General features: G+C 57.3%; 5 protein-coding genes across 5 annotated transcripts in view; 3 read left to right on the top strand and 2 right to left on the bottom strand.

Annotated features, from left to right (window-relative positions):
• Positions 1-5: 5 nt before the first annotated feature.
• SPRG_11243 (hypothetical protein) lies at positions 6-893 on the bottom strand (the record flags this gene model as incomplete). Its single annotated transcript, XM_012350056.1, has 4 exons — positions 597-893; positions 468-548; positions 163-420; positions 6-113 (listed from the first exon to the last, which is right to left on the bottom strand). Exons 1-4 carry the CDS (start codon positions 855-857, stop codon positions 6-8), a joined length of 708 nt encoding a protein of 235 aa, XP_012205446.1. The 5' UTR covers positions 858-893.
• A 254-nt stretch (positions 894-1,147) lies between these two features.
• Positions 1,148-2,044, top strand: SPRG_11244 (hypothetical protein; the record flags this gene model as incomplete). The annotated part of the gene is made up of 3 exons (XM_012350057.1): positions 1,148-1,424; positions 1,471-1,664; positions 1,715-2,044. The coding sequence occupies 3 exons, from the start codon at positions 1,148-1,150 to the stop codon at positions 2,042-2,044; spliced, it is 801 nt and encodes a 266-aa protein (XP_012205447.1).
• Positions 2,045-2,340: 296 nt separating this feature from the next.
• Positions 2,341-3,311, bottom strand: SPRG_11245 (hypothetical protein). The gene is made up of 3 exons (XM_012350058.1): positions 2,811-3,311; positions 2,496-2,765; positions 2,341-2,445 (listed from the first exon to the last, which is right to left on the bottom strand). The coding sequence occupies exons 1-3, from the start codon at positions 3,306-3,308 to the stop codon at positions 2,383-2,385; spliced, it is 831 nt and encodes a 276-aa protein (XP_012205448.1). The 5' UTR covers positions 3,309-3,311; the 3' UTR covers positions 2,341-2,382.
• A 1,226-nt stretch (positions 3,312-4,537) lies between these two features.
• SPRG_11246 (hypothetical protein) lies at positions 4,538-6,288 on the top strand (the record flags this gene model as incomplete). The annotated part of the gene is made up of 7 exons (XM_012350059.1): positions 4,538-4,652; positions 4,702-4,781; positions 4,828-4,889; positions 4,940-5,029; positions 5,077-5,475; positions 5,524-5,998; positions 6,048-6,288. 7 exons carry the CDS (start codon positions 4,538-4,540, stop codon positions 6,237-6,239), a joined length of 1,413 nt encoding a protein of 470 aa, XP_012205449.1. The 3' UTR covers positions 6,240-6,288.
• A 1,922-nt stretch (positions 6,289-8,210) lies between these two features.
• Positions 8,211-8,592, top strand: part of SPRG_21006 (hypothetical protein) — a gene marked incomplete at both ends in the record, with an annotated part of 2,339 nt that continues 1,957 nt past the window's right edge. The window contains one exon of the mRNA XM_012350116.1: positions 8,211-8,583. Coding sequence (XP_012205506.1) covers positions 8,211-8,583 — 373 coding nt within the window. The remainder of the gene's footprint in view (positions 8,584-8,592) is intronic.

Here is an 8,592-nt window from a genome sequence, read left to right on the forward strand (position 1 = left end):
GCTACCTAGCACCCCGCATGAGCATAGCATTCAACCACGTCTCGGACGACGTACGATGCACGAAGCCAGTACCGCGGGTATTGGCGCTGCAAGTTGTTGACAAGGACGCTGACCTAGACGACCCCATTGCATGAGCGGCCCTCCATGCGTGCAAGCAATCACCGCCACGAGAAGGCAGCTGCCAACCAAGATGGGCGAGATAACGTAAAAGTAGCCAAGGTTGCGCACCGCCGGCGGCGAGATCACAGCAAGGAGGGCCGTGGCACCGGCCGGCGGATGCATCGTGTCGGTGAGCTGCATGGCGACCATGGAGAGCGACACGGCAAGCGCGCAGGCCAGCCACATGTAGTCGTTGCCCAGCGACGCCTTGGCGATACTCACCCCTATTGTGGCCGAGAGCACGTGCCCGCCAATGACATTCTACACACGCCTTGAAGCTGCAACGACGGAGAAGAGGACGATGCTACCCGAGGCTGGGCGAGCGGCGCGTCGACGACGCCAAAGACGAGAACGGCCGTCGCGCCAAACGACCCGATCAAGCTCGTCGCCTCCGCGTCATAAGAATCATCGAGGTCAAGTTGTGAGGATCTGCGTACCTGGATCTCGCTTGGGTAGAGGTACAGGCGTACATTGTACTGCAGCAGACTGAGAAGCGAGATGCCAAGAAAGCTGCTTATGAACGACCAGAATACGATCCGGTGCTTCGCTTGCCCGAGCGTAGCGTCTCGGGACCGCGCAGCCATCGTCTTTCGGTCGCAGACGAGCAGGTTCAAGGCGGGGTTGACCTCCTTGAGCCGCGCAAGGTCGTCGATGCCCCGCATCTTGGCCATATACTGCTTGCCGCTACGCCACAGCATGCTCCTCGCAAGATCGTCGTAACGAAGAAACGGCTCGCATGCACCGCCGAGATGGAGGTGGATGGAGTAGACGGCGCGGTGCCTCCGTCGTCGCTTCGCACGCTGGTCCATCGGTGGGCACTGCTCAACCCCTGCTGCCTGCTGCCGCCACGTCCACCTGGCTTATACGGCCGTCGATCCGCCATGACGTGGCACGCTGCGCGTCTAAAAATACAAACGAAATGCAGTTTCAGGCTTGAAAATAGCCGCCAACGCCACTTTGGTTCGTGCCACCTGCAGCAAGAGAGAAGATGCAGCGGGAAGAGTGCATCTACAACCTCATCCCCAAGGTGGTCGTCGCGCCGGAGAAGCCCAAGCGGTACCACTCGACGCACGACCCACAGACGCAGCCAACCGCATCGACGTTCGGCCTCCACGGCAAGACCAAGCTGCTCGGGTCCAACCTCGGGCCCGAGAAGCCCAAGAGCCCACCTGAGAAAGCCAAGACGTTTGGGAAGCTCCCCGAGCAGCCCAACCCGAAGGACTTTATCAAGAAGCAGTCCAAGTGCAAAATGCCAGAGTCCAAACGTACACGCCTTGCCTGTTGAAATATGACATTATTGTATGTGTGTAGCGACCCGCTTCAACTACAATGGGCCCAAGAAGGCCGCTGTCGTCAAGGCCGACGAGAAGCCCGTGATGGGTCTCAAGACGTCCAAGAACTTTATCACGGCCAACGCGGTCGAGGCCATTCTCGACGTGCCTGGCAACCGCGCCCGCGCCAAGAAGGAGCCGCCCGTGTACCGCCACAAGCCCGACTTTGGCAAGGTACGACCTCCTTCGCATTCGCACGAGGATACGAGATGTCAACGGCGTAGGTGCCCGAGTACCTCGGCGAGGTCAAGCAAGAGATCGAGCAAGAGAACGAAATGATTGAAGAGTTTGTGCGTCAAAACAAAAACATCCTCGCCGACCAAGAGCCCAAGGTCGAGCCCTTGGACGACGACGAGCGCGCCAAGCTCATCTCGGCGCTCAAGGCCAAGTGGGACCACGTCAACCAAAAGTACCAAAAGCTCTGCCACAACGTGTCGTTCGACACGCAGGGCAAAGTGCGGCGAAAGGAGACGTACGAGAAGGAGCTCACGCAGCTCGAGAAGGACATTGAGCTGCTCTCCAAGGGCGGCGTCGCAATCGTCCGCGACTACTAGCAAACAACTTCTTTTTCTCCCGTGTACACCATCCATTTGCATCTTGTCCTCCCATCGACCAGCATTAGCCTCTCTGGACGGAGCAGCAGTGAACGGTGGTGGAGCTTCAAGGAGCATCTAGAGACATACATGCTCCTTGAACTTGATCGGATTCAAGGAAGCAGCAGGTAGCCCATGATGCTCGATCGCGTTTGCTGGAATACTTTGACGCAACTCGCCCGAAGATGCCATTGCGTCGTCTCGTCTTGACGCTGCAATGCGCCTTTAGGTGAAGAGGACGTGGCGCATCGCAGCAAGAGAGAAGCAAGCAACGAGATTACATTAGAGGACGAGGACTCTCAAGTACTAACGAGCCAGTAGCGCGGGAATTGGCGCTCAATGTTGTTCATGACGACGCTGACCTACTCCATGCGTGAGACCCCACGATATTGAAAGAGCATCATGTGTGTACCCCCACGAGGATGCAGCTGCCGACAAAGACGGGAAAGATCGCGTAGAAGAAGCCGAGGTGCTGAATGTCTTGGCCGGATGTCACCGCGATGAGCGCGGTGGCGCCGCCGGGCGGATGCACCGTGTCCGTGAGCTGCATGGCGACCATGGAGAGCGACACGGAGAGCGCGCAGGCGACCCACATGTACTCGTCAATGTTCTCGGCCGTGTAGAGCACCTTGGCGATCGCAACGCCGACAAAGGCCGAGAGCGTATTGCCCAAAATCGCATTCTAAGCACACTGAGATGGGTTGCAACATGCCGAAGGAGGACGTACGCGGGGCTGCGCGAGCGGCGCTTCGACGGCGCCAAAGACGAGGATGGACATGGCGCCAAAGGACCCGATGAGCGTCGTGATCTTCTGGTCGGACGGGTAGAGGTAGATGCTCGCGCTGTACTGCATCGCCGCGAGGATCGCGATACCGACAAAGCTGCTCAGAAACGACCACCAGAGCACGCGCGCCTTCTTCGATGTCAGGTCCGGCACCTTGGCGAGGGCCGGCAGCGTCTTGCGGTCGCAGACGAAGAACTCGAGGGCCGGGTTGACCTCCTTGAGCGCAGGCAGGTCGTCGCGCCCGCGCATCTTGGCCGCGTACCCGCGCAGCCAGGCCAATGCGCCCGACGCTGGCTCGTCGTACACGTCATGGTCGTCGACCGCCTGCAGGTGCATTGGAGGATGGCCGTTGCCGACGAAACAGTCCGATCTGGGCGTCTCGAGGAGCACATGATGCGGCGGCTCCAAGTGCTTCTCGACGGTCGGCGCAATCTCGGCCATGGAATTCGCAAATGGTCATTCCCATCATTACCGATGGCGACGATCGGATTGCGAGGCCAATCGCCTGCGCATATACAAACAGCTGGCCTGCGACGCTGCGGCACGGTCGGCAGCACGGACGCTATGCCGGAAGAGCCGCGAAGCTCCATGTACCTGGTAATAGGACGCATGTTACTGAAGAGCAGGGCGCTTCAGATCGAGCTGTCCATGGACGCTTGCGTGAGGCTATCTCGAGCCACTTTGATAGAATCATATATCATCTGGGCAATTCTAAGATCGGGGCAATTCCAAGCCACGAATGTCGACACCTGTGGCAGCGGCTTGAGGATACGAATCTGTGCCCACTTGACCATCGCACAATTGCTTTGAATTAGCAAGGATAGAGTTGGTCCACCATCGCCACAATACCGGTATATTATCAACCACAACATGCTGATACCAAGGCCGCCGTTCCAGAGAGTGATAACGTTAGCCAAGGTGAGACCACACATCTCGTTTGGTTTTGGGTGGTACAAAAAGGCTCATTCCACGGCCATGCGAGAGAATGGACCACGTCCAAGCAAGGTCTCTTCGTCCCTTGCAAGTGCCAACTTCTGGCCGCCTGATTGACCAGTACCCTTATAACCTATAACCAGTGCAACACAGTGCAGGGTTTGTACAGTGCAGGGTTTCGTCTCTTCCATTCCAATTCGTACCAGAGCCGCATTAGACGTCCACGCCAGGCACGCGGCGACGAGTGAGGGCACTTGGCTGCACTCGTACACTTCATAACGCACGGGTACAACCGACTCTGACCTTGTCTTCTGTACGAAACAATCAACAGCGCTGTGCAATCAAGCTGCTATGGGCGAGACGCAGCTAATATTGGAGTGCAATTGTGTCAGCCAAATACTACGTGGCAACAACTGCAACAACAAAGGCCACTGAGGTGCCCTCACATAATGTGTGCGACCAATGTGTCTGAGGCGGCGCCTCGCTTCCGCGGGAAACGATAGAGGCGAATCGGGTCGCCTTGGTCGCAAGCAACGGGCTCGTGGAGCTGCTGCGTTTTGTGTCACCAACTCCACCATGGCGGGACGACTCTCTCCCGGCGCCGCCACGTGATTGGCTCGGGTTCCAGCCGACCATCATTCATGCTTGAATTGCCTTGAGCAGTATATCCGGATGATATCCGGACGAGGATGAATTTGAATCGTGGGCCCCAATTCAAAGGAAGAGAGTGCGTGAGCATGTCGTCCCCTGCTACCGAAGTCCCGCCGCCTGCCGACGCGCCCGTCGCGGCCGCCGACGCCGCCACGCCGCCGGCTGCGCCCGTGGAAGCCGAGTCCGATGCTTTCAACACCGGTACGCTTCCTGCATGGTCGTAGCTCCTATGGAAGACTCCTTGGTGCAGACGACATTGCCAACACGCTCGAGCACATCATGGCCATGGGCCAGGGCCTCGACGACCAAGAATACACGGACGAGCTGCATGTACGAGCCGCTTTGGATCGACGTCTTGATGACATGTGAGCGCTAGGTGCTTCAAAACGACCCCAACACCAACTTGTACTCGGCCGTGACGTTCGAAGAGCTCAACTTGTACGTCGCCTTGCTCTGCGCATACCGCCGTGCTTCAACGACGCTTGTAGGCCCGAGAACTTGCTCAAGGGCGTGTACGCGATGAAGTTTACCAAGCCCTCGAAGATTCAGTCGGTCGCGCTGCCCATGATCCTCTCCAAGTCTGTTCTCTGACCTCGTACCGCGCAGACGTCCTCATGCCTTGTAGTCCGCCCGAGAACCTCATTGGCCAAGCGCAGAGCGGCAGCGGCAAGACGGCGACGTTTGTGCTCGGTATGCTCTACCGGGCGTCGATCGACGCGAACCAGAAGAAGCCGCAGTCGCTCTGCCTCGCGCCGACGCGCGAGCTCGCCCGTCAGATCATGGCCGTCGCGACCATCATGGGCAAGTTTTGCGACATTGAAACGTTCCTCGCCGTCCCGGGCAACGACCTCGAGAAGGGCCAGTCGGTCACGGCGCAGATCGTCGTTGGCACGCCGGGTCGCATCGAGAGCCTCATCAAGCGACGCCAGCTCGACCTCAAGGACCTCAAGATCTTTGTCCTCGACGAAGCCGACGTCATGATTGACGAGTCGGGCATGCGGGACCGGTCGCTCGCGATCAAAAAGTAGCTGGATTTCTCTCTCTCCACGCCTCGGACTCGATACACACATAGGCAAATCCGCAACCCCAACTGCCAGATGCTGCTGTTTTCGGCCACGTACGCGGACGAAGTACGCGAGTTTGCCGAGAAGCTTGTGCCCAACCACAACATTATCACGGTCAAGAAGGAGAAGCTGTCGCTCGATGGCATCAAGCAGTTTTGGATCGACTGCAAGTCGCAGGCCCACAAGTACGACGTGCTCTCGGACCTCTTCGGGCTCCTCAACGTCGGCAAGAGCGTCATTTTCGTGCAGTCGCGCGAGACGGCCAAGAAGCTCACGGCGAGCATGCGCGAGAAGGGCCACTCGTGCGGCATCCTGCACGGCGCCGACATGGCCTTGGAGGTGCGCGACAAGGTCCTCGACGAGTTCCGCCTCGGCACGACCAAAGTGCTCATCACGACCAACGTGCTGGCGCGTGGCATTGACGTGCTCGGCGTCTCGCTCGTTGTCAACTTTGACATTCCCGTCAACCGCGACAACCAGCCGGTGCGATGCGTGGTGCGATCGCTGAGGACTCATCTGCTTGTTGTGATAGGACCCGGAGACGTATCTGCACCGCATTGGTCGCACGGGCCGCTTTGGCCGGAAGGGCGCGGCCATCAACTTCGTCCATGACAACAAGTCGAAGCGCGACCTGGCCGAGATTGAAAACTACTACGAGAAAGAGATCGTCATGGCGCCGGCCGACGACCTCGAAGCGCTCGAGAAGCTGCTTTCGTGGACGTGAAACGTGCGGTTCGCGCCCGTCGGACAAGAGACAACACGATGATTTTTTGTGCTTGATTTAAAATCCCTGTGTTTGTCGCTGCTGGAGCGGGCATACACAGCTGAGCAAACGATGGCAAACGGCCAGACATTGGGCGGCACAAGCCCAGGCACTATTAAGGCCGGTCGTGTCGTCAGCTCGCTTGCACGATGCAGTCCAAGCTCGTAAACCATTGAAACTCGATGGACGCGATCGATTACGAGTCTATCATCGGAATACGTCAAGACAAGGGTTTATTATATACCCTCGGTTAAGGTTAAGTCTGGTGTGTGCCTTCATTGCAGCAGCGGAGGTGCACGGTTGGCATCCAGCCGACAACAGGTCGTCCCGTGCGGGGGAGCTGGTAGGAACATCTCTCGTATCGAACGTGATTGCGAAACGCTCACTGTTTGCGCGTTGGCCTTCACTTGGACACTTTCTCTGGTAAGTCGACGCCCGACCGTTAACCGTTAAACTCCCGGACTACGCGCGCTTTTGTAGGGCCACGCTGAAATTAGGTGCGGACATATCTTATGTACGGTGGCTCTTTCAGGTGCGCTCTAGATATCTAGACACCAGCTAATATCACCGGAAAGGGATAGGACTTCAGAGAGATTCCGTACGCGCACTTTACACGTCATGTTTGGCGGGATTGGATTGGCCAATCTTACGAAAGATGCAGCCAATGGGTTGGCCAGAATGTTCATCCCATGTCATAGGTTGCTTCTCCACTAACGTTCCTACGAGGACAAGAGCCTGGTAGCCGTACCAGTTGCTGATTGACGTACGAGCATATGAGTAGCTTGTAAACTTCCATATGAAGAGCACGCATAGCTAGCTCATTTTCCACGATGCAACGCAAGAAGACCTGATATGGTCCGTGGCGCCAAGTCAAAGATCGAGAATCAACAGAAAATCACCGTACATGTACTCGCCTTTCGCTATCGGAGCCACTGACGTCGGGACTGCCTGCGTGACGCCAACAACCAAGGGTCATTGTCAGGAGAACTAAGGTTGCTCAACGGCTTGCCCAACTCGACGTCGACGAGTGATATTTAAATATTGCATAACAAATAAAAATCAACGCAATTTATTCATCCTGCCAATTTCAAAGCAAGAACAACAAATGGTTCCATTCTCTCGTGGGTGAGCACCGGTGCGTTTTTGAAACGGGCGAAAAATCCACGCCAGGCATGACAACTGCGTACACTGTACCGGTATGTGTCCGTCCAGTGGTTGTTCTGACGGTTGTTTGATTGCAGAAAAAACTTTCGAGCCGTTCCGACGCTCTTGATAGCGATGAGCGTATTCGCCACAACCGACTCTCTTCACTGCAAGAACGCAGCATTTCTACGTCGTCCAAGGCGAAGCATAGACACGTATACCTAGCCTAGCCGCCTAGCCCATTATTATGTGAGCTCATCGCTCGTTGGCGTGTGGTGCTTGGTGGTGTGCACACGTGGCCAGTCGACACCACCTCGAGAACCTATGCACCAATCCGCTACACCGAACTGTTACCGCTAGTAGCTTGTTTCGAGCGACAGCAACGAGGATATGGATGATACCTAAATGATAGCTGCAGAGGCGGCGGAGAATATGAGAGCGATATGCACCTTGTGTGTACATTGCTGCTGGCCGCACGCTGCTGAATAATCTCGAGCATTTGCGTGCACGTGCAGCCGGCGGCTCTACTTGGCGCCAACCGTCGCCGAACCTTGCGTTCGATGGCTTGTTAAGACCATAAAATGCACCAGATTCGGCGAGCACTCGTTTCGGTCGACACACATGCAAGTGTGTCTGGAGACAGTCTTGTGTAGTCGTTGGTGCACCCAGGATTTGCCAACAGCTGGACGTGCGCCACAATACGTCACGATCGTGTGCGACTGGCCTCCTATACCGGCACCACTGCGACAAGGCAACCTTCAACGTCGTCATTTTCACTTTGCACTTACGATGCGCATGCTCGCAGCGTACTACGCGCTGCTGCTGGCGAGTGTTGTCGTCTCGGCGGCGACGCCAACCTGCTCGGCGATCATCGAAAACACGGATCTGCCCGGCAACGATATTGGCACGACCGCGCGCCCAACCGCCGACGGCTGCTGCGCCGACTGCGCAGCCACGACAGGCTGCAAGGCCTACGTGTGGGTTGCCCGCGACGGTGGTGTCTGTCTTCTCAAGAGCGACGCCGGCTTCAGCTACACGTACCCTGGTGCCCGCGCGTCGATTCTGACGCCGCCGCTCACGGGCTCGTGCCCGTTGACAGAAGCCGACACCGACTACCCTGGCAACGACCTCGGTCGCACGAAGCGCGCGTCCATCGATCTCTGTTGCAACG

Source organism: Saprolegnia parasitica (genome assembly GCF_000151545.1).
Source record: "Saprolegnia parasitica CBS 223.65 unplaced genomic scaffold supercont2.61, whole genome shotgun sequence".
NCBI lineage: Eukaryota > Oomycota > Saprolegniomycetes > Saprolegniales > Saprolegniaceae > Saprolegnia > Saprolegnia parasitica.